Source organism: Strigops habroptila, chromosome 8 (genome assembly GCF_004027225.2).
Source record: "Strigops habroptila isolate Jane chromosome 8, bStrHab1.2.pri, whole genome shotgun sequence".
Taxonomy (NCBI): Eukaryota; Metazoa; Chordata; class Aves; order Psittaciformes; family Psittacidae; genus Strigops; species Strigops habroptila.
The window spans coordinates 44,285,247-44,312,757 of NC_044284.2; the positions used below are offsets into that span (position 1 = coordinate 44,285,247).

Here is a 27,511-nt window from a genome sequence, read left to right on the forward strand (position 1 = left end):
AGGATTTTGGCACGGGGTTTTGTGGCTGTGAGAGCTGTAAGGGTGGGTTTGTTATGGCCTGTTCCTGTGGTGCGCGGGAGCAGAGGAAAGGATCACATCTGTTTAAGAGGAGAGGCTGCAAAAGCTATTGTGTGAGCTGGTCTGTGGAATGGATCTTGTTTAATTAGGGAGCTGGAGCAAAGAATGTGTCTATTGTAGGACAGCAGAAGAACAAGCACAGCTGAGAACAAGATAAAGGAGTTGAGAGCACATTCTGCCAGTCCCAGTGAAGAGCTGTAGCATGCAAAGCACAATGAAAGCCCTGGAGGTCTCCTGCCCCCTCCTGCCTGCACCTCCTTGCCCTGTGGGGAGGCTGTGATGGCCGCACAACAGCTGCTGCTTTCAGCATCGCACTGTGGCCAGACACCGTCCCCAGCTGCTCTGGTGTCCCTGTAGGTGATAGCCAGTGGGTGATGTGCTTTAACTGGGATTTTTGGAAGGATTGGACTTTCCCAGACTGGAGTGACGTCTACCTAGGCAAAGCCTCTAGATGAAGAACATAGCCAAATTTGGATGAATTTTTAGAGAAGAAAATGTTTCCTTCTCAGGCCAGGCTTCCCTGATGGAGAATGAGGACCCTAGTGATTCTTATTCTGTCACTTGGTTTTCACCAGCATGAGTTTAACATGGTAGGAAGAAGACCCCAGTTCTCCTGCCATATGCTTGCCTATAGAAACTGCTGTTCTCTGTCAGCAGAAATGGCAAAAATAATCCTGAAGTCAGTATTCACCACAGGAAACCCCAGCAAAGATGGTTAAATTTCAGCATAACTCTTTTTAGTTAAAGAGCCCAACTGTGATCTTTTACAGTGGTGTTCTTGGATTGCAATACTGATATGCATTATGGAAAGCCATCTCTTTCTTTATCCCTTCAAAGGCCTCAGTTTTGTTTTGGCATTTGCTCCTATGACATTTTCTACTCCCTTGTAACATGATGGATGGGACTGGTCTGGACTCCTTCAAACACTCCCTGATTCCTGGGAACTTCAGGAATGTGTGTATATCTCCAGTACTGGAAACACAAAGAGCACATTTTTGCTGATCTCTACATACAGGCTAAGAAATCCTCAATATCTAAAAAAGAGAAACGCAGACTAATAGGCACAAAGCTGGTGGTGAGTGTGATTTGGAGTGCAGGTCCTGTTGAGCTTCCTGTGGAAAAAAAAAAAAAAGGATGTGTCTTTCTGTGGTTTAGATGGATCCAACTTCAACTCCCAGCCAGTCCATTTTCTGCATTTGCCCAAAGAGCCTTTGGCATGAGGAAGCTCTCTCTGAGTGCCAGGTCTGAGCTATGGACAAGCTCCCTCCTATCCTACTCCTTAGATAAGCTAAGAGTTGTTTTAACCCCTGGGACTGGCAAACCTGCCTCATGTTCTTGTTGCTTTTTTCTAAACTCTTTTCTATTGCTGCTTTGAAGTGTACGATAAAGCAGAACATGTTAAGTCAGGATGGATTATATTAGTAGTGATTTCAACAGTGCCATGTTTTGAGATAGTTGCCTTTCTATTTTGCTGTGTGTTGTCCTGTTCATGTGCCCAGGACCACACTCTCCTCCTAGTGTCCTTTCCACTGGGATGACACCTTTTGATGCCTCCAGGGGGTTTTTTAGATGCATTTTTGCATCTTGTGGATGCAGCTTCTGTTCCTTTTTCTTCTGGGAGGCTGTTTGGCCAATGCCATATAAAATCAACGTGAAGTGAATAGATGCCGAATTCCTGTATGCTTACCCCTAGATAGCAAATACTTCTTTTTTCTTCCAGACCTGCATAAAAATGAGCATTGCTGTGCTCTCCTTACTGTGGGGTTTCCTGGTTGCACAGCAGTATGCTGTCATCTGTCTGTCATTGCTTCATTTGGGGCTCCACTGGTGAAGTGGGTTTCAGCCCCTCAATCTGGGCTGTGATTGTCAAAATGCATGCAAAAGGGGAAATGGCAATGTATTCTCTTAGTTTCTTAGCCAGCCTAATAGCTTTGTGAAGTACACTTCTAATTTCATTGAGATAGTTTAGGATTTCAATTTGCATGGAATTAGTGCTGTGCTGAGTTGTACTGCAATCCTTTTGCTTGATATTAAGTCCTGTATTGGCTGTTTTCTAACTCTGCCTAAAATCTCGGAACTTTTCAGTAGCTTGGAATTTTTTCTATGATTCTTTCTAAATCTCTCTAAAGGATGTTATTCTGACTTGTTGACTTTAACAGGTAGAATTTAGTGAATGATTTTTAATACATGCATTACTTATTGCCAAAATAGGAACCATGAAACAAGTGTGATATGAATAATTACCTCTTTTCTCCAGTATACAACCCGGAAACATTGCTGAACTCCATCAGCATCTAATGAGCCCCAAAGGGCTGGCTTGTTTCTGATGTGTTAAGCATTTAATGCTGCTACTCATTCATTCTTCATTAATTGTCTGAATTCAAAATTGCTGATTTAGTTACAGTATTACCAGCTTGCTTTCCTTCAGTTTCTCACTGCTCTTCTGCTTGGCTGTTCTCATCTGCCTTCTAACTGGTCTTGCTCAAGCTTTTGTGCAACTGTGGGAGAGCAGCTCTTTGGTGAGCAGTAAAAAAATACCAAAGTAAATGCTGTGTTTCACAACGTGGGGTGTAAATCTCACTGTGTTCTGATTCGGCTCATTCTGCTGAGCTGACACCTTCCTGAAGCGCTGTGTGGGTATGTTCTTACGGTGCCCCTCTCTTTGTCACCTGCCCTGTGGGTGAATTTGGGGTGACTCTGTACTCTTCCATGGTGTCAGCTCTGCCTCTAGCCCCCTCCTTGCAGGTGGGGATGATCTCAGCTGCCTTGAGCAGGGGGTGTCTTAGAAAGAAAGCATGCGGGGAAGAAAGCAAATCTTGAACACGGAACTTTTGTTTTCCTGTTGAGGTGGAGGAAGGTGCCTGGCTGGGCATTGCCTGTGCTGCTCAACACTGGGCACTCCCAGGGCCCCACAGGGCACTGGGTAATGCTGGTGCCGGGAAGATGCAGGAGTTTAATTAGGGATTATCATAAAGAGCATGACTAAACTGTTGCAAATGGCAATGCTTTTCTTTAAGCCAAGTTCATTCTAGCACACGGGCTGAAACCCAGTGTAGGCTGGATGAACAGAGGCCATTTCTAGGCTCTTGTAGCTTCTTACCTTCTTCAAAGGGTGATTGCGAGGAGCTGTTGCCAAACAGCTTGTGCACTCACTGCCTTTGCTCATAGGTTGAACCTATGTGTATCTGATTAAAAACACCACAAATTCCAGTCAGATGTGGGGTTTTCAAGGAATGTGCTTCTGCTTATTTTAGCAACAGGTGGTAAATATTAAGATGTGTACAGCTCACCTCTTGTGTCTCCAGGGCTGTGAACAGCAGAGCCTGCAGATATGTGCAGAGTGTGCCCCTTGTTTTTGTTATCCGAAGGGAGCAGCTCAAAGCCTGGCTATTTCTGTAACCAGTTTGACCAGTATCCAGTAGCACCCTCCCACTGGTTAATTCACATGTGCCATGCTTGGCCATCAGAGATGGCAGCATGTGAAGGCAGGTGGGAGCCTGCTGCCTCCCACACAGGTCCAGTCTGTGCTGTTATTGCTTCCTTGGATTTCTGAAAGGGGTTTAGAGATGTTTGCAAGGCTGGGAATAGCCTGTGTCTCCATTGACCTTCACGCCTGGCTGAGAGAGGCTGCTTTTCCCAGCGCACGAGCAGTCACTTCCACTCAGAGCCATTGCTATGTGTACCCAAGCTGAGGGGAAAAATGTTATGCCTGGGATGGGATGGGGTCCCCAGCTTTCTCTTATAAGCTCAGCATTAGTTAAGCCCCAATGAAGCAAACAGTAACACGTGCGCAGGGACCTCCTGGTGGCTTTGTTGAGCTGCTTTGTGGAGCTGAGGGATGTTGCTGGGAAGTGTGCTCCTGCACCACCAGCTGCGTCCCATGTGTACCATGCTGCTGCATCACCCTGCAGAGCGCTGGGCTTCCATGGCACGCAGAATGGCTGCAAACTGCCTTGGGAGAGGAGATACACTGATGTGTCTCAGGTCTTCTTTGAATCTCTGATCTTAAGGGGGTTTTTAAATCACAACAATTTAAGACTGGGACAGAGAGATATGAGACCCCTAAGGATTTCTTGTAAGGGAGGTAAATCATCTTGTAAATGGAAGTCTGCGAAAGAGGGGGTGAGAATGAGCTGTTATGTAGAAGAACTTTCTCTGTTTAACCCTATGATTGATATGGATTTATTTTTTGCAAGTTCTGATTTCCCTGAGATTCCTATGAAACTGCTTAGACTGAAGACGGCTTGTGGATGTATCCCAGTTTGCCAGCTCATCTTATGAAACCTGGAGGTAGCGAGGGGAGATTGGAGGAAATGGATCAAGGCTGGATTCTAGCAATGGATCTGTTAGGAAATAGCAAACCGAGCAGAAGGAATTTATTGTGAAGTATGTTATCAGTATGTTTCAATGTTATTAGAAAACATATTTCATGTGATAAATGGGTATATTGTGATCCAGGGATTGTTTCAAAGCAGCAAACCATAACTCTGCTCTGTGGCTCTCGCAACATGGGTATTTTTAGACCGATTCCCATTTATACCCATCAGTACTTGCAACCATCACAGACAGTTACCAAAATTAAACCTGAAGTTGGATGGGAAAATAGGCACTGACCTTGTCAGTACAAACCGAAATCATATCTTATTTCAGACAAACACTTGCACCTCAGAGCAGCATTTTCCCATATGTGCAAATGCAAACTCTGAGGAACCATGGAAGAGTTTAAAAAGCATTGTTAAGCCCAAGAACGAGCATCTCATACTTCATTACTCCTCTCCCCCTTCTAAATTACTGCGCCCTTTGATTGAAGTCTAGCTGCTGGCAAAACCACCAGCACTGGAGTATAGACAGGATGATGGGGGAAATTTAAGCCTGAGGAGCAGCTCAAATCTGAGCTGGCAGGGTGATAGAGGTGTCCAGCATGTTTGCTCGTGCCATCTTGGTGGCTTGCTGATGTAGCCAGTGGGAACCTTGGTTCTGCCCCCAAATGCCCCTGTGATTCCGTGACCCACTGTGGGAGCTACCCCTGCTGCAAGCTGGTTTTGTCCCAGGTTTTGGCAGCAGGAGAGGGGAGCGCAAGCAAAGTGACCACACCAAATGATCTCCACACTGTCGTCCTTCATCTTACAGCCCAGGGAGGGAGCAGAGAGGTGCTGCTGGCATCCCGTAGGTGAGCAACCTGCTTGTGCATGGTACATGGGCATGCCCATGGTATGCACTTCACAGCTGAATGTGGGAATTGGCGTGGTAACACGTCCTCACTGGAGCTGCAGTGGGATTGCTTGTCCATGATGAAGGGTCAGGGGAGTCCTTGACAGACACAGGCAGCAGCACAGCACTTTGGTAGGGTGGCTTAAGGCAGTCTTCTAAAAACGCATTTTAGTCTGTTTATTACTGATCAGATTACTAGGCTAAGCAGGTATGCCAGTGTGCTCTCCTCCAGCAAGCTTGAGTCCCCTGTGGGCTTAAAGTGAAGCCCGGAAAAGTGGACTGTCAGATGTTTTGCAGCCTTGTCCAGAAATGTGTCTTGGATGAAGCTGAACACCCTCCGGGGAGGTATCCCACTTTCCAGCTGCTTTATACCCTGACATCTACTGCTGCCCCAGTAAAGCTGGGGCGATGCATGAGGGGGATGCAGGCTGGCAGGTGTCTTTCTGCTTTCAGGGCAGGAACCCACAGCGGAAGGGATGCTCCACCCCTGGGTACCCTGCTGGCAGGACCCCTGGCTCTCTGCTGCCCTGTCTGACAGCCAGGTTCTCAGGAGAGGCAGTGCTGCCTCTGTTCCCCGCCATGTGGCAGACCGTGCCTAGCTGTCTGATGGACACCACCCCAATATTGCCAGCCCTGTGTGGCTTGGATGGTTAGGGACTTCTGATCTGTGAGGCTACTCCTGGCCAGGTTGCATCTGTTTGCTACTGTGCCAAAGCTGTGTTTTAAATCATTCCCTTTTCCTCTTTAGTGCTCCTTTCTTTCTGCCACTGTAGTTAGCTATACTGGTTGTCGTCTCTCATTTAGCTGAAATGGTTAGGCTCCTCTTGGAGGAGGCCAATGCTTCCTGGTGAAACTCATTGGGAAGCCTTTCTCTATGCCTATTCCTCCCCTACTTACGTTTGTCTGGGCTTGTGCTGCGTGATCCTAACAAGATCTCCAGCTTATTTTGCACAGTGGAGTTGCAGCTTGCTTGTCCTTGTCAGGCACAGTCGCATTTGATGGATCCCCTAGTCATGCCACCAGGCCTAAGGCACACCACCTCTGCACCTGGCAAGCTTTCCCAGCCTTTGGCCCAAGAAACTGTTGGCTCACAGGACACACAGGCACGTTGCAGAACCTACGCTCACTGTGCTGCCTGCCTTGGAGTGATGTGGCCCCTCCAACACTGGAAGTCACACTGCTCTTGTTAGCAAAGCACCAGAAGGAAAAAAAGAAGCCATGAGATGTTCCTGGCTGCACCCTGCTCTTAACACTCTGGCAGGACCCTGGCACCAGGCTCTGACTATTGTTCAACCCGCAAAGGGCTAGGTGGGCAGCAGGTGCTGCCTTCCTGCTCCTCCTGCTTTCCATGCCCATCCCTGGAGCAGCTTGGCACCTCTGGTCAGGAAAGGGCCATGTCCCTCCCAGGTTCCCTTTCCCACACAGCTTGTGGGTGGCTGTCAGTCATCCATGTGCACTGGTATTTGTGCCATTTCCTTGTGTGGTTCAGTAAAGTGAAATCCTTGTCCTCTTCACGCTGCCACTGCTTGCCATTCCTCCCAATTACTGCTATTAGGATCCAGCAAGGTTTCTCAGGCTTCCCTCCTGTGGGTTATGCCTGATCTCTTGTACATTTCTGAGATTTACTTTCATTCCCTGTGTTCTCAGCAGCAGAAATTGCGAGGAGGTATGTGGTTTCCCCTCCAGTCGTTAATTCTTGGAGCCATGGAGTCTGTGCCAATTGAACTCAAGCTCAGCTGTCACTTTGCAATAAGTTAATTCTTCATCAAGAGAACAGTACCGCTCCTCCCCCCAGCGTGCTGGGAAAGCCTTCGCTAGTCTGCCACATCTTTCATTAGCCTGAGCTGACCTTGGGTTAAAGTCTAACTCTGAAGGTATTTCATTAGCTGCTGTGCCAGCCAGCTGTGCAGAGGAGCCGTCACAGGGTGCCAAGGCAGTGGTACACTGGCTTCCAGCACCCTGCCCTGCTCCCCTGCGGGCCCTGTGCCAGCCCCGCACTTGTGCTTTCATTGCGTGATGAGGTGCCAAGGGACAGAGCTGCAGGGGCATCACCGCAGGCTGCTCACATCGCAGGGGCCAGCCCTCACATTGCCAGCCAGCCCTTCGCATTCAGCAGTGCTGGCCTTGTGGGATCTGGCATTGCTCAGAGTTTCATGTCCTTTTGCATAAACACAAAGAAATACAGTTTTCTGGCAAAAAAAAAAAATACACCCTTTCTGTGCTTTTTCTTAGAAAAGATTTTTGTCTCCTGCCTCCCAGCCTAGCAGAGCAGCAATGCGTTTTGTGGAAATTGCTTTATCCGTATTAACCGAATTCTCAAACGACTGCTCTTTCTCCAGTATCCTCAGTACAAGCTTGTGACGTTTCTTTTTTATTTTGGAGGAGGGGGTAAGAGCTAGAAGGGGGTAGGGACAGCCCAGTGCATTTGGGGGAACTTCCATTAAAGAATTTTCTGCTTATTTGTATTCTGCTAGCACAATCTGACCATACAGGATTCCTTGTACCTTCCCTTGCTGGTGGAGAGTGCTACTGGGCAGACTTAAATCTCTAACTGCTGCAGTTTAGATGGGCTGGAATGAAATGAGGACACTTCTATTCAGGTTAACCTGTTTTCAGATGCTTTCATGTGGGGGCATGATGAATCTAGAAAGACATCATCTCTCTTCTTTAGTGGCTGATCTGCCTAACCTTTCCTGCAGTGAGTGGTTACAAGTTTTCTTACACTTTTACTGTGTAGAAAGAGTGTGACAGGGATGGGTAACATGTTTCTAAGGGCTGAGTTTTCCGTGCTTTTCACACATACCCATCGCATTCGGATTCAGACATAATTTTACTCTAAGCTGACAAGGTTACATGCACTCTCTATTAAGCAACATATGTTACTCTGTTCTTCAGAAAGGGCAATTTTAATACTCTGCCAGTAGGAATGTGTTGTGTAATGATGCATACACCAGCTGGCATTATTTTCCATCTAAAGTTATTTAAATGGTGAATTCTGCATAAAAGACAGATGTTGAAAATAGACTCCCACTAACCTGAGGTCAATGGCAAGCCTCTCCTCCTCTGCTGAGATAGATGTTTCTTTTCTAATAGAGATGGATATTTTTAGTGTGGGCAGTATAAAATTAAGGGATAATCTTTATTAATTTCTCATCTGGTTGGAGTTTACGAGTGGTCTAATACTTTTTCATCAGTGAGACCATCTTCTTGATTTTTTATTTATTTTTTTTTTTAACTTTGGCACATCTCAGATGTCCATTTCCAATCTTTGCTTACAAATTTTAGTAGAATGCTTAGAACTTCAGTTGGAGGCTGATTGTGGAGCTATGCAAGTCCAGGAACAGTTGGGTTTCTTTTTTGCTCTTTCCATTTTCTGTATTTCCCTGAAGTTATTTCTTATCTATCTTCTGGGATTGCCACATTGCTATAGCCAGGAATTAATATAATTAACCCAAACCTATAGTATTATTACAGGTATTTAAAGATTGAGAATCATGCCCACGATGGGCAAACTACCAGAGCTGACAGCCAAGAAAGCTCTTTTGGCCATTATACCATTTAGTTAGTCATAAGTAATACAGTGAAATGTGAAATGCTACATGGTGTGGAACCGAAGGGGATCATGGGGAAACTGCACAAATTCTCTTTCCTTCCTGCCACCATCAGCTGCTGCCTTCCTGGGAGCTGCAGGGGCTTGCTGCGGTGTGCAAGGGCTTGTGGTAAGACGTGCCTTTCTCCTGCCATAACCAGCAAGCAGCATCCTGGCATGGCAGGGCACTGTCACTGCCAATATGAAGGGCTGCACCGTAAGCTGTCAGGTCTGAGCACACATTCTGCTCTGCACAGTTTGGGGTGCATCCCTTACAGTCTCTGGCTCAAATCTCACAGAGAGGAACTGTGTGAACCTAATGCTCCATTTGACCTTAGCCAGAGGTACTACTTTGGGTGAAATCCCTCTGGTTTGCTGAATTAGCCGTGTGAACAAGGCAGAGCAAATTGCATGCTGTGTCTGTAAGCAGGGAGGGTAGCTGTGCACGAGTGGTGTGCCAGGCTCTGCAGAGCTGTACATGCTCCCTCTCAGTTTGGTTTGCTGCCCCTCTCTCCTGAGAGCTTTTCCTTCCTGCTTGCACCTATTTACCCAAACTCAAATCTGAAAGCAGTGCATCTCCTGGCCTGTGGACTCAGCGTGCCTGACCTGTGCAGCCCAGGGATGCGAGAGGCCACTCATCTGAACTGCTGTTTTATTGAATCCTCTTCCTTGCTAATTTGTTATTAAATTACAGTTAGCATTTCATTAGAGTCCCACTGGGCATGAGTTCGTTAGTGTTTTATTGGCTAGAGCTGTGCTTTGTTGCATGGGAAATGTATCCCAAAGAGCATCTGGACTCATCAGAGTGATTGTACTAACGAGGGCAGGATGGGGCAGGGTGTGCAATAGCTTTTTAAGCACATGGCTTGGACTTGCAAAGGAGCTTGCCTCTCACCTCGCTGTCGGGATAAAGGCCTGGATTTAGGCAAGGACTTAACAAATCTGGCTGGTCGGCCCTTTGAGAATTTAACTTCTTTGCTTCTGTTGGTTCTTGCTGGAATTTTGCCCTGAGCCATCAGCACTAGGGGAATTTGCTTCAGCACAGCAGAGCTTTCCCTGTGGCACTGCCCTCTACCAGGGCAAGCCTGGGCAGAATCCTCTGCCTGCAGTCAGGGATTATGGAAGCATCTCTGAGGAGCTCTGCATCAATTCTGTCCCTGAAACATATGCCAAGGCTGAGTAGCATCTTTGCTGAAACATCCTGGCCTGTCTGCATTGCTGTCCTGGGGCTGTTACTTGCCCAAAACCAGGCTAAAAATAGTCTCTCTAACCCTGAGATATTTTTCAGGATTGCTGTCTCTTCCAAGCCCACATTAGTTAGCACTTGGCATGACCCAGAATAGAAACCCCACAGCTCTAGCAGCACAGAAATGTAACTTGATGTTTATAATCAATGATCATTAGGTCCAATAAATCAGGCTGCAAGGTGCCATGCAGTCACTCTAGGTGCTGTGGAGAGCATCCATCTCAGCCCACAGCTCTTGGAAAAATCACATGCAGAGCTCCAGAAGGTGCTGGGTTAATTACTCCAAGGTAGCTGGGCTGGAGCTCGCCTTTTCAAGGCTAAATCAAGACATTTCTTTAGTGTTAGGTACCAGTCACGTTGCTGGTGATCTTGGTACTGGTCTTAGCAAGGCACAGAGATAGGCTCTTAGATGCAGTTTCACTTCTTGTAATGACAGGGGAGGGAAATATAACAGATGGGGCTTGGAAACCCACCCTCATGGGCTCTTTGATGAGGGACTCTGGTGGGAGCCTTGTCTGTGAGGAATAAGCCGTGCAAGCAGCATATGTGTATGTGCTGGGGATTTTGAGGCTGGCTGTAGCCATAGTGGGAGTCTGAGCTCTGCTTTCTCCAGCCCATCACCATGGCTTCAGCCCTGGTGCGGATGGGCTTACACAGCTTGCCTGGTCCGTGCACTGGGGAGGGCAGAGCTGCACTCCTCCCACTGTTACCCGGGTCATCTGTGTCTCCCATCCCCATCGGCGAATTTAAAATGGCTTTAAGGAATTGTATTTTCAGGCCCTTTATCATTCAATCGCCAGTCAGGGCCAGCATGTTTTCCTGCCTGCTGGCTCTGGCTGCCAAAGTGAATACATCATGCAGTGCTGGAAATGTCACACTGAGGCTCAAGGCTCAGTGTGGACTGGAGGCAGAGCTTTGCATTGGGGCGCCTGCCCTGTGTTCCCTCTGCAGAGAGACTGGCAAAATAATGAGAGGATAAATTGAATTGCTCTTCTCGGATGTGTGAGGATGCGGGGCTTTTCTGCCACTGCGGGAGCATAGAGGAAGGGGGAGCACTGTTCCCATGGCTGTGCAGAGCACCCTGCCTGCGGGACCACCACACCAGGTACCTGCTGTGGGTGCAGCCATGGTAAACTAGTTCTGTCCCTAAAAGTCCTGCAGCAGGAGGTTGCTCAGCCTAAATGGCTCATCTAGCCTATTCCCCTGCCAGCCCACCCCCCGCTTGTAAGACTAAATGCAAAAGTAGCTGGATTTTGGGGCATCTCAATTCTCTCCCCAGGCTGGACCAGAGCTTTGTGTTTAGTCACTGATCTTTGGAAGTTCTTGTTGGGTTTTTTCCTGTCCAGTGATTTTTAATTGAAGTGGGTAATTGCATTATCCTCTCTCCCCTGGAGCAGTTCACAGACTCCTCAGCAGTCACCTTCACTTTTATACTGAGCCCAAGAAAAAAGCCCAGTAGAAATGCCATTTCCCTTACAAGAGCTCAGCAATGGTCACAGCCAGTGGGGCAAACCTGGCCAGGCTGTAGAGCCCCAAGGGCCGGCAGGGCTGGGGAGGTGGCAGTCTCTCTCAGGGGAGGTATGGCCCTTTGGAGGGGCAGAGGAACACAAGTTAACACTTCCAGAACCACCCTGGGCTGAGCAAAGCGCTATCCACATCCAGGGGCCAGTTTGCTTCAGGGTGTTCTCCTCTGGATGCTGAGCACAGGGATACTGCAGGGCAAAATGGCCTCCTGTCCTGTCCTAGTATGGGTGGGCACGCTGGTGCAGGCATGTGCTCAAGGAAGCAAACCTTTCCCTGTCGCTCTTACCCCGTCATATCAGAGCCTTCTCAGCCCTTCCTGGGGCTTTCCTGATGCAAGAAGGCTAATTCAGGTGTTTTCTTCCATCCCTTGCAGTATGAATTTAAAGCCAAGAATATCAAGAAGAAGAAAGTGAATCTCATTGTGTCAGTGGATGGTGTGAAGGTCATTCTGAAGAAGAAGAAGAAGGTAGGCAGCCCTGGTCCTTGGCGCAGTGGTGAAACTCTGTTGGCCTGGGAGGGGGGGGGGCTGGGCTGGGATCAGCCTCAGTTGAGCCATGTTCCCACAGCGTGCCTGAGCCAGTCCTGATGCAGGTGTAGAAGGGGCTCAGGGGCCCCATGGGAAGTGATGTGGGACATCGTTGGTCCTCAGGAGGACCCGACCCTCACCAAAGTGTTGTGGATGATCATCAGCAAAGCTGTGACAAGAGTTTCCCGGTCTGTCCCCGGACTGTCTTTGCCCTGTCGTTGATCTCAAGGGCAGCATCTGACGTACTCATTTTCAGCTTATTTCATTGCAGAAAAAAGAATGGGCCTGGGACGAGAACAAAATGCTTGTCATGCACGATCCCATCTACAGGTAAGTCTGCATGGTGAGGGGATGGAGGCTTGCATGGCTCTGCCGTGGTACTTACCCCACACCACACCAGCACTGTGCTAGCGACTGACCAAGGAGAGCTGCCACCATGCCCACCGAGGGCAGCTTTCCAAGAAGGCAAGGTGGAGGGGTGAGCTTTGCTCTCCTTGGTCCTTGGAGGGCTCCTGGGCCGCTGGCTCTGTCCCTGGGGACTGAGCAAAGAAAGCCCATGCTGCTTTTGCAAAATGCTTGCTGCTGCTGTGTCAGCAGGCTACTTTTCCCAGTTGAGGCAAAACCACTGCCAAAAATGTTTCTGATGGGATTTTGCAGGGATGTGCTGCAGAGGCTGGGCAGCTGCCAGCACCCTGTGCCCTGCAAAGCGCTGCCTGTGGCCTTGGCAGTCTCCTGGGCATGTGGGTACAATGCATGTTGATATTTTCCTTTCCCTTCTGTCGTTGTAGGATATTCTATGTGTCTCATGACTCCCAGGACCTAAAGATCTTCAGCTATATTGCCAGGGATGGGTCTAGCAATGTCTTCAGGTGCAACGTCTTCAAATCCAAGAAGAAGGTAGAGATGCTGTGATGCGCATCCTGCCATCGCAGGGTCTTGGTGGGGCAACTGGAGCGGGAGCCTGTCACTGTGCTGCAGCTGGCAGCCCAGAGCACCCTGGTGATCTGGGCTCTGGTGCCTCAGTCCATGTGGCAGCACACAGAGACCCCCAAGAGCTGTGCCAGGCTGGAGAGGTCGCTGGGCTGGGGCAGCCCAGCTGAGGTTAAGTTCCTCCTCTCCTCTCCTCCTGCAGAGCCAAGCCATGCGCATCGTCCGGACAGTGGGGCAGGCATTTGAGGTCTGCCACAAGCTGAGCCTGCAGCACACCCAGCAAAACGCAGATGGGCAGGAGGACGGAGACAGTGAGAGGAATGGGGATGACCTGGATGTCCCAGGTACTCTGCAAGGATGGAGGCGGGTGTGATGTGAGGGTCCTGGAGCCTGGCAGATGTGGTTTGCGGAGTTACCATCTTCCCATACGGCTCCTTGCTGTCTGACGCCTGCGGGGAATGGATTTGCACAGCAATCTGGCCTGTGGTGCTTTGGGCTCAAGCTGGGATCTTGCCCAGCAAGGAGCCTTTGCTAGGTGTTAGCTGTCATTCTCACAGACATCACCCTTGCTGGGAGCCCATTAGCGGCGCCTGGGTCTCTGCTGGGTGCCTAAATACTCTCCATGCTCAGCTGCACATGCTGCAAACACTTCCTCACTGCTTCCACAGAAGAGGCACTAAGCACAGACTTTGCTCGCATCCTGAGGTGCTCATGGGGCCAGGTCTGGCTCTGCAATTCCCTGCATGTATGTAGCTGTGCTTGTGGTCTTGCATCAAGCTCCTGGGGCTTCCCTCTCCCTTCTCAGCCCCATGGGCAAAGGGCTCTGTGGGGCCCTGGAGAGCTGCCATGCTCCTTGGTGCCAGTGACTGCTGGAGGGGAGGCAGATGTTTTGCAAGAGGTTGGTCAAACACCTCCATTGCCCGTTGAGATGCTGGTGGCCCTGCTGTCTGAGTGTGGGTTGCCTGCCCTGCCCTGCTGCCCTGTGCTGGGTGCTAATTCCCCTGATCCAAACAGGAGCAGCTTGGGCTGTGCTGTGGTTTCCTGCTTTCCTCTGCAGCCAGTGCTGTTGTGATGACCTAAGCATTGGGCTGTTCTGGACAGGTCATTGTTTGGTTTTCCTCCACACAATGTCCAGGCTGTGATATGCAGTTCCCTGGAGATTTCTGAGCATCTGTTTTTGTTTTGTTTGGGTTTTTTCCCCTCGTAATCTCTTGTTTACCTTTCTTTAGCTTTCTATGTGTCTTCTGCTCTTGATGACCCATTTGTCCCACATCAGGGGTTTTGGCCGCTGCTCCCCAGGTTTGGTGTGCTGGGGCTGGGTGTGGTTTTGGCTGCAAGCTTCCATCCAGGAAGCACAGCTGTGTTGTTCTGTACCTGCTTCCCCCAGAGCTGGAGGGTGGGTGGCTGGGGGCACTGGGGACCAACCGGTGGGCATCACTCAGCATACCATGGGCACACCATAGCATGCTCTCACTCTGAGCGGGTTGTGCTCTGCTCTGATGCTGCTCCCACAGCCTGTCGCCTCACCGGTGTGGAGCGGGCATCCGCCTCGGCGGAGGAGACGGACATCGATGCCGTGGAGCTCCCGCTGCCTGGAGCTGACATCCTTGACTTTAGCCGCGGCGTGACCGACCTCGACGCCGTGGGCAAGGAGGCGAGTGCCTACGCTGACGCTAAGGTGCGTGGGTCCTCGCCTTCCACTCTCAGGGCATGGCACGGCCCCGGCGCTGCAGCTCTGATGTGCAGCCCAGGGATCAGAAGGGATTCTGCAGCATTCCCCTGCTGCCAGATCAAAGCCGTCTGCTGCCACAGGGCTGCCCTTTGGCTTGGGGCCTGGAGCACTCCTGGAGAGCACTGTGCTGAGGCTCAGCTATGTGCAGCCACACGGAAAGTGTCTGGGGCAGAGCTGATAGGGATTTTTTTCCACCAAATAAAAAAAAAAAAAAAAGACTTTTTTGATATAGTGGAAATTCCCATGAGAAACGTCAGCCTTTTCGGGAATTTTCTACAAAAGTATTTGGGCTGTTGTCAAAACTGAAAAAATACCATTTTCATAGTTTTTCAGCACCCGCCAGCAAAACGTGCATTTGCTTTGAATGCAGCAGCTTCTTTCCTGGGTATTTTGAGGGGCTACAGCCTGTGTGTGCCTGGATGATCTCAATGGCGAGGGGCACGGGATCGTACTTTGGATGTTGGTGTTTTGCAGGGCTGCCTCCTCCCTGAAGATATTCTGACAGCGTCGCCCAAGATGCTGCTGCCCTCATCTGCCCAGCTGCCCGACCTGGGAACACCCCTCTCTGCGCACCACCAGATGCAGCTCCTTCAGCAGCTCCTGCAGCAGCAGCAGCAACAGACACAAGTGGCTGTGGCACAGGTTCTTCCCTCCCCTCTTTCCTGGGGGCAGCGGCAGGGCTGGGGCATGCTACCAAGCTCCGTGTTGCTGACAGAGTATCCCCTGCCTGGAGGTAGCATTGGAGACAGGCAGCTCCATGGGGAGGGCAGGCTGCCTCCAGGCAGAGAAGCCCAGGTGGTGGTGGTGGGAGAAGCTGGTGCACAGGCAATGGGGAGGGACCAGCTCCTGGGCTGTGCAGCAGTGGGGGAGGAGTGGCAATTTGCCCTGGCCCTGTCACAGAAGATGAGGTGCTTAGATCTGTATGCCACCAGTTTGCTTGGTCCTTTGGCCCCTGTCTGTTTGCCAGTGCCTGGCCTCAGCATTAGCCCTGGCCAACTGCTGCCTGGGCTGTGCAGCTGGCAGCTCGTTCTCTATGCAGGCATTTCTCATTTAAGCAGCTCTGGCTGCTTTATCGAACTCGTTACCTCAGCTTTACTTGTTCCCTGACCCCTCACAGAGCTCTCTGCAATTGCTTGACTTTCTTCCAGTCCTGAGCAATCGGCTCCAGCAGCCTTTCTGCGCTGTCCCACGCTTTCCTTTTCTCACATCAGAAAATCAGTATTGGTTCTTCTGGCTGAGCTGCTGCCCTGAGAGCTGGGGTCACAGGCTCGGGAAGTTGCTTTCCCCTCTGGAAGGGGGACCTGCATCCTTTATATCTATTCAAGTATAGTGTTGTTACAGATAAAGCTCACCAGGCAACGCCAGGTCCCTTGTGGCAGGGGCTGATCACCTTCAGCAGTTCCCAGTCTGTATACCTGCACAGCCTTGCAATGGTCATTTCTTTTTCTTCCTACTTTCAGGCAAAAAAAATCTGAAATAATGTAACGCCATTTCTTGGCTGGCTCCTGGGATGGCAGCCACTGGCCTCATCCCCCTCTCTCCAAGGGCTGGCACCCTGCTTTGGACTTCTGCCCACCATAGGGTGGTTCTTGTCCCAGGAGCTGTCACTTAGCTGCTCTCTAATCCATTCAGTGTGTGCGCCATGGTGATTTTGTATCATTGTAATTCATTAATGAAAACATTGGGACTTATCATGTCAACTGCCTTTCAGATGACTGCATATGTTACATCAACACCTCTGTTAATGGCACTTGTTATCTTCTCTCAAAAAGTACTGAGTCAATTTGTCTCTAAACACATGGTGAAGGACATAGGCTTAATCTTTACTAACAAAGCCGGGAGATCCACTGCATTGACCAGGATCTATGGTTAGTCCTACAGGGACCATCCTGTAATTGTCTCAGCCTCTAATTACTTGGCTGAGGATGAAATGCCATTTTGTTCCCTCATTGACTAGAGACTTGGTTTTGCAAGGTGTGTACAGACACCTGTGAAAGTTCCTTCTCTTGAATTAAGGCCAGGAGTCCTTCCTGGGTCTTGTCCCCAGGGGGAGGGTGGCATGAGCCACTGCCCCTCTACGGGACATGGCATTTGGGCTCTGCTGGCATCTTCCCCTGGCATCACCTGAGCATCACCTGGCCCCTGCTGTGGGTGGAGACAGCTGCTGGCTGTGAGGAAGGATGACTTCCAGGCTGACACTGCCAGGACCGAGCTTTGGCACCCGCTTAGCATTTAAACACGATCCCAGCTCTGCTCAGGGTCTCTGCTTCACCCACCAGCATTTGGCAGAGGGTCCCTGTCCCACCGCACTGCTGTGCCCCACTGCCCTACCACTGGCAGGAAGAGGAGGTGACTGTAGCGGTAGTGTGGGGTGTCTCACCTGGCTGGAGGCCCACAGGCAAACCAAAACTCCCTGCTCAGTGTATAAAGTATTGCACTCCCTTGCCCTTGGTCTGGCTTCATGGACAGTTGCAGGTCTCAGCACCTTGCTTGGCCCCTTGCCACCCCCTGAGCTCGCTGTGCTTCAACTGTGCTCTGCCAGGGGCACTGCCCTGCCGCCTTGCTGGCTGTGTTTGGACAAAGCAGGCAGAACCTGCCTGCAAGCAGACCTGGCGCTGCCTGCTGGTACCCATCCAGGAGGGCAGGTGGCCTCCAGCTGTGCTGCTTTTGGGGCCCTGCAGCTGCAGCAGCAACTCACAGCTTTGGCAGGCTACAGAGAGCCCCCCCTTCTTCCCCAAGGTCACTCTCTAGGCCAAGGTAAAACTGTCTCTTTTGTTTGGAGGTGTATTTTTGTGTGTTTTGCTTTTTTGTTTGCTTGTTTTTAAATCCATGCTTTCCTGGTTCCCCACGAGTTTTGGCTGGCTCAGTCCTTGGTGGAGAGAGGAGCACTTGCAGGAGCCATGGGTGGGTGGCAGGAGGGGATGCTGAGCTGCTGTGGCTCTGCACTGCTGTCCCCTTGCCCAGAGTACGATCCTGGGGCTCTCCTTGCACAATCTCGGATCAAAAAGCTGCCCCTGGGCAAGGGCTCTTGGCTGGTCTCACCTAGCAGCATCCCACCCTCCCTGGGACATGGTGCTGGTGATATAGATTGCTTGCATGTGGGTAGTTATGCTGAGATCAGTGGGCTTCTTGCCAATGGACTCCCTGCAGGCTAACATCCAGGCATCGCTTCCAGGGCAAAAATGAGCAGCCAGCTCACATCCCTGGAGCCACTGTGTCTCAGCAGCACTCTGCCATCTGTGTTGCTCCAGGCATGTCATGCCTGTCACATCCAGAGCCATCTGCAGCTCCAGGGCAGCTCTGATGCTCCAGCTCCTGCTAGTGACAGACGCCACTGGCAGGACCCTGTCTCTGGGAAACTTGCCTGGAAAGACAACTCGGACAGGGCTGCCCATGGCACATGTCTGTGCCCTCATGCATGGGCAGCACTATCCAATTGTTCGAGTGTGTCTTTTCTTCTGCATCTATCTGGCTCCCTCCCGGGCTGGCCTTTCCTTCTGCATTTGTGGCACACGTGTGTGACCAACGGTTTGGTCACTGCTACCTCCCTTTGCCTTGGGCTTTTCCATGAGAGAGGCTAGGGGACCATGTGCTGGATTTGCTGCGTGTGCTCTGATGTGACACTGCCACCTGCCTCACTCCACATCACACCTGTGGGTACCCACAGGGAATGGCTTCTTCATCAGATTATCTGTGGGATGCTGGTGAGCCCTGGTAGACGAGCAGGGCTGGCCGGAGTTGATGCTCTCAGCCCTTAAGCAGCATCACCCACACGCTTACCCGCTCTCTCCTGTCACACAGGTCCACTTGCTGAAGGACCAGCTGGCCGCAGAGGCAGCGGCGCGGCTGGAAGCCCAGGCTCGTGTGCACCAGCTCCTGCTCCAGAACAAGGACTTGCTGCAGCACATCTCGCTCCTGGTCAAACAGGTGCAGGAGCTGGAGCTGAAGCTAGCGGGGAACACAACCAGTAAGCGCTCCTGCCCCTTCCTCTTCCCTCACAGCTAGCTGGGTCTGTGGAGGACATGCATGTGGGTGTTTCTCTTGGGGTTTTTGTGCTTTACCAGTGGGTGTGTAGGGCAATATAAGTGCCCTTCTGGCCTGGCTTGTTTGTGTGTGGCAGGGTGCTTGCAAGCAGCGTGTGAATGGCTTGGGGAGGGCTGTATGGACAGGTAGTTGCATATGTCCATCAGCAGTATGTCTGCTTTCCCCAGTGGCTGCATGCTCTAGGCCAGTTCCTTACCTGCCCACGAGCCCCTCCTTGACCTTCCTCTCCAGCAGACATGGCCATCAGCTCCCTGCAGAAGCTTGGATGGGAGACATAACTTTTCATCCTGCAAAACTGGCTCTTTGTTGGCCAGCAGCAGCTCCTGGCACCAGTGACACCAAATGAGCCCCTCTAAATGGTGGTGGTGGGGAGATTGACACCCAAACAGCCCAGACCATCTTCCTCTGGCCAGTCTGCAGCCAGCTGTGGTGGCTGGGGGATGCCCAGGCAAGCTGGGGTGGCACTGCCTGCCTCTCAGTCATGCTCTTCTCTTGCAGCGGGCTCCCAGGACAGCCTGCTGGAGATCACCTTCCGCTCAAACGTCCTCCCTGTCCTCTGCGACCCGACCACCCCACAGCCTGAGGACACCCACCCGCCGCCACTGGGCTCTGGCTCAGGCTTCCCCAGCACCCTGGGCAGCCCCATAGGTAGGAACGACTGTCTGGTGAAGCTGGAGTGCTACCGCTTCCTGCCTGACTCGGGGCCACCTGCCCCGGAGCCAGCGCTGGGCAGCCTGGAGCTCATCAAGTTCCGCGAGTCGGGCATTGCCTCCGAGTACGAGTCCAACACGGACGAGAGCGAGGAGCGTGACTCCTGGTCCCAGGAGGAACCGCCACGCCTGCTCCACGTCCAGACCAGGCAGGACCTGGGCGACAGCCTGGAGGATGAGATTGCGGTGTAGGGGTCAGCAGGAGGTGGTGCGGACCTGCCGGAGCTGGGGTGGACCCTGGCCGTAGCCCCCTGGCTCTGGCAGGAGCGGGACATCCCAGAGGGAGAGGGGCAAAGGAGGGAGTGCGAGGCTTCAGCACACAGCCAGGAGTGTGTGGAGGTGAGGATGGAGCCATGCTGAGGCGGTGCACCAGGCATGCTGTGCTCCAGTGTGCAAGGGCTTGTGTGCTGAGCTGGAGCATCCCAACTTCACATCAGGCAGCGAGCTGAGCTGCTTGGGCTCCCTGTGGTCCCTGTCCCCCCGCAGGCTGCATTTCAAGGTCAGGCAGAAGCAAGGGACTCCTTGCCGGGTTAGCCACTGCTGCTGGTGGGGAAGCAGGAAAGTAGATGAAAGTTTTGCTGGGGGAATGAGAGAGCAGGCATGGGGCAGTGAGTGGGGACAAGAGGGACCAAGGAGACAACATGAGGGCAGTGAGCAGGGACAGAGCCACTGGCAGGTGGTCTGGCTCTCTGCATGGTGGAGAAGGTGGGAGATGAGGCCAGGTACATGCTAGCATGGTGGTTAGGGTTGGTGACGTTGCACTGTCGGCAGGGGTGAGCAAGTCAGAGGTGAGGCAGCGGGTGACAGTGGGGACAAGCCTGGGAAGAAGCTGAAGGAATGAGATGAGGTTGCACAGGGTGGCCATGTACAGGCAGCTCCTGGCAGGTGATCGTGTTTGTTGTGCTTTCAGGACAGGGCTTGTCCCTGCCTGAGGCAGGTGGAGGGCCTGCAGGCAATGCCCACTCCTCTCAGTCTGTGGAGCGGGTAGGAAGGCACAGCTCAGTGTGGAGCAGGGAGCCAGGGCATGCAGCACAGGACTGTGCAAGTGCCCTTCCCCTCATTGTCCAGTCCTTGGGCTCCTCGGCGTGGCTGCCAGGTTTCAAAGCCTTTCTGGTGCTCTCAAGTCACATTTTCAAGCACTTCCCTGCACCCCCTTCACCACGAACTCCCTGCTTTGCTTTATAGACAAACCCTCCCATTTCCAAGCAGTCACGTGCCCCTGGACCAGGGATGGGGGATGCAGTGTTGGCATCGTCCGTGTGCAGGGATGGGCACCCTTGCCACCCCTCAACGGGACGTGAACTGCCGATGTCTGCAAGGGGGCTTCTTCACCTCTGGTTTGCACCCTCTGGAAAAGTGAACCCAAGATCTCAGGATCCCCCACCAGATACCAAGACACCCATGGCTGAGAGCCATCTTGGGGGCCTCCAAGGGATCCAGAGCGTGTTTCTTTTCTGGAAGCACATTTATCAGCTGTCTGCTGCTGCAGCTTCCAAGAGGCTGCAGCCAAAGGGGTATGAACCAGAGTTCATACCCCTGCTCCTTGTGGAAACACTTGATGAGGTGGGGACTGGCACAGTTGTCTTCCTCCCCACCTGCCCTCCTATCTGCTTCTGCTTCACTTTGTTGCTTCCCTGCTGCTTTCGTCTTCACCAGCTCTATCTCTGCTAGATCTGCCTGCAACTAACCCCTAGTTGAGGATCTCCCAGACACGAGCTCTTGCTCTCCTCCTGGCTGCTAAAGAAGGTCCATCACTTCTTTCTGCCCCAATCCCCTCGGGACTGAGGGCTAATGAGGAATGAGGTGTGGGTGAGACTCCCAGGGTCAGGACAAGCTGTGCTATGCAGCTTCCATCACAGGAGGAGGCTGGACGCTCTGAGGAGCTAGAGAGTCCTAGTGGGAAGGAGGACGTTTTGGTGTCCCCAGCAGTGGCCTGGTGTCCAGGGAAGCCCCTGCACCAGACACAGCAGCAGATTAGGAGCAGGTGCTGTTTGGGACAGGGGTGCCCCTGCCCTCTGGCCACCAATACCTCTGTGTGCCCTGTCCCACACCGCTGTGGGCATAGCTGTGTGCGAGCCCCTCTGCTGGGGACCCCCACGTCCCACTGCCAGCTCGCAGCAGCTGGCGATGAAGGCATGGGGCGGGAAGCTGGTCCCACCAGGAGGAAGAGGTGGGGATGGCAGGAGGCACAGGACATGGCGCAGGTAGGGTGGGATGAATGGGTGAGCTCAGAGAGGGTTTTCCATGTGGGCAGACAGATCATGCGGGAGGGGGACAGCAGGAACTTGGCCATATGCACAGGGCAGATGGAAGGAGAGCCCAGGAGGAGCAGCAGCAGGTGGGGGGTCTCTTCTAGGCTGGGCTGCGTTAGAAAGCAGGCAGGGCTGAGCCCTGCCCCTGAGCCACCACTCCTGCCCACCCCTGCTGCACACGTGCAGCCCAGGCAGTGCCCTGCGAGGAGCGTTGGGACCAGCTGTGGGCTCAGGCTCCCGCCCAGCACCCTGTCCACAGGAGAAGGTGGTGGGTGCCCCATGGGCTGACGAATGCTGCTGGAGCTGGGTGGGACCCTGCCAGCGTCCTGCTGCACCACTGGTGTACATGTGTAAATGATCCTCCTCCTAAGAGCTGCCTCCAAGATGGCTCTCTAGCCTCTCACTTTTGCTATGGACCTTAACTGGGGATTTAAAGCTATATTTTTTGTCCTTTCTTTTCCTACAACTGTCGTGTTACTAACTGTTGACTCAATCTATCTGGGAGACCAATCTGCAATGTAAGTGCACTTAACCCTTGGGTGTTGTCATTAGTCAACTGGCTTTTGCTAAATAAATCTTTCTATTTCTCAAGGCTTTCTGTTGTCTCTTCCTTCTCACTGACTCTCTCTCTTTCTGTACTTCTCTCCCCCTCCACGCTGGGAGCCACCGCCAGCAGTGGCGTCCCTTTGCCTTGCACACCTCCAAACTAAGCATCCTCCTCTGTTGTGGGACTCTTGCTTGTGGTGCCAGCCACAGGGTGCTGGCGAGAGCGAGGTGCCCCGGACACTGCTGGGAGCAGAGGGGTTTCAGTCTTCCCCTTCAGCCACTGCACAGCACAGGCTCATCCCAGGGCTGACCCAACAGCTCGAGGATACCAGGGGGTTCCCAGCATCTGCAGAGTTCCATGCAGAGATGCTAAGCAGTGCTTTCAGGGGCTTGGGAGATTTTTTGGCTGCTGATGAAGGAAAAGTCGGGAAGCCTCTCTTAAAGGATTGTGTAGTGAAGAGCAGCAGGCAGGCAGGGCTGGCTGCTCCTGGAGCGATTTATTCTGCCGCTGACAGGAGCGAAGGAGCAGTGCCCTCCCGCGGCGGCAGCCCGGCTGGCGGGGCTACATGGACACGCCGGGGGCTGCAGCCTCCTGCAGCATGCGCTCCTTCTCCCACAGGGCCTTGAGCCTGCGGTAGTACACCTTACAGCCGTAGCCCTCCTGAGAGCTGTTCTGGATGTGGGTCTTGATCGACCACAGCGTGGGGAACATGCAGCAACATGACACGCACTGGTAGCCGTTCTGAGACACTGGGTGCTGCTGGGAAGCAGCAAGGATGTCCTGGACTGTGATGCTGGCTCTGCTACTGGGCAGCCTGTCCCTCTTGGGTAGCTGGGTCTCATCTGAGGAGTCAGAGGAGGAGCAGACTATCTCCAAGAGGTCATCAGGCTCCTCACGCTCCTGGGTGCTGGTGGCCAGGCTGGAGAAGGGGCCGTCCTGGTGCTGCTGAGCGTCTCCTTTGGTGCACATGAAGTAGCTGTAGGGCGAGAACCAGGGCCGGTAGATGGTGCGGGTGTGGGCAGGGAGCTTGCTGCTTGGTGGGGCTGCAGGCTCGCAGGCTGTAGAGGAAAGGGTCTGCGGTGAGTCAAGCATCCCTATAAAAGCCTGGCCCCCCACAGGCCTGGGAGCAGTGTTGGGCACTGCACTGTTCCTCTCTATTTCCATGGGATGCAGAGTTGGCTGCTTCTGTCCCAGTATGGACTCCCATCATGGAGGGTACCATCCCTTCCCCTACGGGATGCAGGGGTAGATATGGGCAAGGTATGGTGACAGGCATCAAGGCACCAGCACTGCACAAGGTTCACCCAGCAGCTCACTGGAGCCATCCCATGGAGAGCTGCACTGGCACAAGGGCAGTGATGGGTGAGGTTGAGCTGGCACTCCCATGGGCAGCACCCACAACTCTGAAGATTCCTGCTGGGAAGACATGGAGGAGAAACCAGTGTAGTTCAGAGGTGTGGTATAACTGCAAAACCCCACCAGGTCCTCAGAAAGCACCCACTGCTCCAGTCACCTGGTCCCCTTTCCCCACCCATGCAGGAGAACAAGCCCAGCCTAACCCCTCCTGCAGGCCCTCGCTGTGCCACAGGAGGCTGAGCGGTGCCATGGCTGTGCCCGGGAGGTGCAAGGGGGAGCCCTCCCCACAGGCAGTGCTGGCTGCCTGCACCCTCCCGCTCACCTGGCAGGCTGGCAGGGCCACAGCGGCATGGGGCCTCCGGGCTTTTTGTCCTGGTGCCACAGTGCACGGTCCTAATGGAAGCAGTGGGCAGGCCAAAGCTCTCCATCACCCTCGTGTAGCTGGTGATGGTGTAGCTCCTGCAGCATGGTACCCATGCTGTAATCCAGCTGATGTCACAAAGGGACGGTGCACAGCAGGATGCTCCTGGGCAGTCTGCTCAGGCCCTGGGATCTTGGGAGCTTGGCCAGCACAAGCGGACAGCCAGCCTGGGCTGGAGAGGGAGCCTAGAGGGGTGGGCAGTGCAGTGCCCAGGCTGTGGGTGCTCCCAGGGAACATCCTGCTGCTCTGCAGGTGCCTGGCTGACAAGGGCCTCCTGTGGGTCCCATCTCCGCAGGCAGCGTGCCAGGTCCGGGCAAGGGTCAGCAGCAAACCTTTACTGGCAGTGCGGAAGGGGCAAGCCCGCTGTCCCCTTGCCATTCCCTTGGTAAATCCTCTTTCTTTCTTTCTACAATCTGCTTCCCAAGTCGCCCAGTGTCAGGTAAGAGATGCTCTTGGTGTGTTGGCAGTGCTGGTGTGGAGCCCTGGGCTCACTGCTACCTCGTTGCGCCCCATGCTGTCCTCAGTGCATGGCCTGGCTGCCCACAGCCTCTGTGGGGCTTCAGAAGCAACCTCCCTGTCCCTCAGAATTTGCTCCCATGCTGCTGCGTTGGGAGCTGGCGGGCAGCTCTTGGACATGTTGTCCCTGCCAGGGTCCCCTCTCCGGCCTGGCTCACAAGCCCTCACTGTTCCCTTTCCCCCACCAGTGGACCAGAGCATGTTTGAGAATGCCAGCGCCAGCACAGCACCCACCCCACGGCCGCAGCACGGCCCTGCCACAGCCCTGCCGCAGCCCTCCCGCCCTGCCAGCAGCCAGCACCTCCGCAACCTGGGCAAGGCCATGGGGGCCAAGGTGAATGATCTCCTGCGCCGCAAGGAGCCGGGTGGCCTCCCCGTCATGGGAGTGATGGAGGTGAATGCCAGCGCTGGTGCCATTCTGGGCACGGGACAGCCAGCTAGCGAGGATGGGTGAGTGTTCCCTTGATGGGGCCATTGGGACAGGCTGGAGGGGCCTCAGCATGGGGCTGTATGTGACTTCTCTGTGCTTGCAGGGCTGTGGGGCTGGATGCTTTTCCCCGGTTGGACCCCCCGCCCCCTGTCACCAAGAAGCGGACACCACGTGCCCTGAAGACCCCACAGGACATGCTCATTGCACCACAGCCAGTGGGGACCACCCCAAGGAGCAGCATGGAGAAGCCCCCTGAACCCCCCACAGCCCACCCTGACCCCTCAGGGGAGCAGCCGGGGATGAGGGACCCATCCCCTCCAGAATGCCCTGGGGTCCCCAGCACGATGGGCACCCCAGATCCCAGTGGGGACCAGCCCACTGGTGCTCTCCCTGTGCCTGACCTCATCCATAAGGGTAACCTGGAAAGCCAGCGGCGAGCAGGCGAGAGGGCCACCGAGACCTCACCCCACACAGAGAAACCCTCCCGGAGACCAGGGCTGGAGCATGAGCCGCTGGGGAGCACAGGGCGGCCGGAGACATGTACCCCCGGCTGGGAGGTAGAGGGGACCCATCCTGACTTACTGTCATTTGAGTAGCAGTGGGGGAGCCACAGCAGGGGCACTGTGGGGGCTGGCTCTCCCAAGCATGTCTCTTGCTGCCACATGCTGACCCCATGTGTCTTTGGGGTCATTATTTTGGAGAGGGGGCATCCCCAGGGTGTCAGGAGCCCCTGCTGCCCCAGCATGGGGAGCCAGGACACCCCACTTCTCCCCATATTCCCAGGAGAGACACAGCCTGTCCTGCCATGGCTGCTGCAGCCCCATCCTGGGCTATTTGCCCTGGTCAGTGCAAAGCTCATGTCCTGCCGCAGTGCTTCCATCCTGTCTGCAGCCAGGAGCCATGCTGGGCTGAGGACCAAGGGTTGGGATCACTCAGCAGCCTGGATGCTCATGCATGGATGCACAAGCACAAGTCTGCCCCCAACCCTGCCTGCTCTGCCAGGGTGAGGGACCCACACTGTGCTGGCTGCCCTGGTCAGGAGGATTTCCCAGCTTATGCCCCGTGCTTGCTGAGATACCCTGTCCTGCGGTGCTAGGGGGCTTACCCACCCCTAGAGCCTAGTGCCAGCAAGCCAGGATGGCACCTTCTCTGGGTGCCAACCCTGCAGCATTATTCTGCCCAGTGCCATCTCTCTGCATCTGAGCCCCAGTCTTGGGGGACCCACTCACAGCGTGGGCTTTGGTGGGGAGCAGGGCTGGTCGCCTAGGGGGCACGGCTGATGGCCACTGTGCTCTGGCTGAGAGCTGAGCTCCCTGTGAGACCCCCCTCCAGCTCCCGCTTGATTCCTGGTCTCGCCTCAGCCACCATGGAAGGGACTGACCTGCCCAGGCAGGCAGCCCCACTCCCTGTGGGCCAGAGCCACAGTTCTCCTTTATTTCTTGGGATGGTGATGTCTTTGTGAGACTGGGACACAGGAAGTCCTCTGATACTGCTCTATGATTGTTTCCCCATGAATTACAGGAGAGGTTAGCCAGCCTGTGGACCTGTGAGCTGGTGCAAGGAAGCAGCTGTGAGATGGCAGTTTTTGCTTAGAGCTTTTATGTGCATCCTCACCACAAAGGTAGTTTTGAGAGGAAAAGCTCCCAAGACCACATTTGAGCTGGAGGACGCATGGATGGGGCACCTCTGCTCACAGCTCCTCTTGGGCCAGGATGGTTGTGCTGAAGAAATGTCTTCCACCACCCAAAGCCACTCTGTGGTCCTCCTGAAGGATGGAGGCCATGAACATGGATCCCTTTGCTTTGGGAGCAGCCATCATGCCTTCTTGCCCGTTGGCATGGTGTGTGCTGTGGCGGCACTGGGGCTCTGCAGCTCTCATCCCTTGGGAAGGCCCTGCTGGAGATGAAGGATATGCCAGAGATGCACAGAGCCTGTGGTCAGCCTGCGGTCGGTGCTAAGGTATAACATACCCTGTGTATAATGCGATTATGCTGTGTGTGGCTGATTCCACCCCACAAACGGAAATCTACATGAGTATGTATATGTGTATGCTGCCTAAGTCTACGCTGCATTGTATATGTAGATGGAAACAAGGGCTTGTAGCTCTTCTTTGAGGAACCAGCATCTTCCAACCCTGCCAATCACAAGGGAACCTCACTGCTGGTTCAGTCTCTCTATTTAATTTGTGTAGGGTGTCTGTGTAGTTTGAGACAAAAGATGCAGATTGCACAATAAATTTTCTTTGTTCGTTTTTTACCCACTGACACGTAGCAGCCCTTTGATGGGAGGGGACCACCTGCGGTATAGCCCCGAAGCCCCCTGATGAGCCTGGGGACCTGCTGGGTGTACCTGCATGGGGGCTGCAAAGCTGAGGAGTGAGGCAGTGGCCTCAGCAGCCC

The 27,511-nt window shown here is 53.4% G+C and overlaps 3 protein-coding genes across 5 annotated transcripts in view; 2 read left to right on the top strand and 1 right to left on the bottom strand.

The window, feature by feature from the left end:
* NOS1AP (nitric oxide synthase 1 adaptor protein) overlaps positions 1 to 22,433 on the top strand; it is a 39,551-nt gene extending 17,118 nt beyond the window's left edge. Inside the window, exons 3-11 of one of the 3 annotated variants that reach the window (XM_030495171.2) lie at positions 12,022 to 12,114; positions 12,431 to 12,504; positions 12,963 to 13,071; positions 13,307 to 13,448; positions 14,619 to 14,782; positions 15,311 to 15,478; positions 18,638 to 18,803; positions 19,379 to 19,528; positions 20,776 to 22,433. In XM_030495171.2, the coding sequence (XP_030351031.1) occupies positions 12,022 to 12,114; positions 12,431 to 12,504; positions 12,963 to 13,071; positions 13,307 to 13,448; positions 14,619 to 14,782; positions 15,311 to 15,478; positions 18,638 to 18,803; positions 19,379 to 19,528; positions 20,776 to 20,891 (1,182 nt within the window). In that variant the 3' untranslated portion in view covers positions 20,892 to 22,433. Of the gene's footprint in view, positions 1 to 12,021; positions 12,115 to 12,430; positions 12,505 to 12,962; positions 13,072 to 13,306; positions 13,449 to 14,618; positions 14,783 to 15,310; positions 15,479 to 18,637; positions 18,804 to 19,378 lie in introns of all 3 variants that reach the window. The other 2 variants (XM_030495169.2, XM_030495170.2) reach the window with 2 other exon arrangements.
* A 393-nt stretch (positions 22,434 to 22,826) lies between these two features.
* Positions 22,827 to 24,173, bottom strand: SPATA46 (spermatogenesis associated 46). The gene is made up of 2 exons (XM_030495174.1): positions 24,068 to 24,173; positions 22,827 to 23,432 (listed from the first exon to the last, which is right to left on the bottom strand). Exons 1-2 carry the CDS (start codon positions 24,171 to 24,173, stop codon positions 22,951 to 22,953), a joined length of 588 nt encoding a protein of 195 aa, XP_030351034.1. The 3' UTR covers positions 22,827 to 22,950.
* Positions 23,417 to 27,376, top strand: C8H1orf226 (chromosome 8 C1orf226 homolog). Its single transcript, XM_030495173.1, is given in 3 exon segments — positions 23,417 to 24,300; positions 24,302 to 25,132; positions 25,216 to 27,376. Coding segments are annotated over 3 exon segments (1,359 nt in total). The 5' UTR covers positions 23,417 to 24,265; the 3' UTR covers positions 25,709 to 27,376.
* The last annotated feature ends 135 nt before the right edge of the window (positions 27,377 to 27,511 follow it).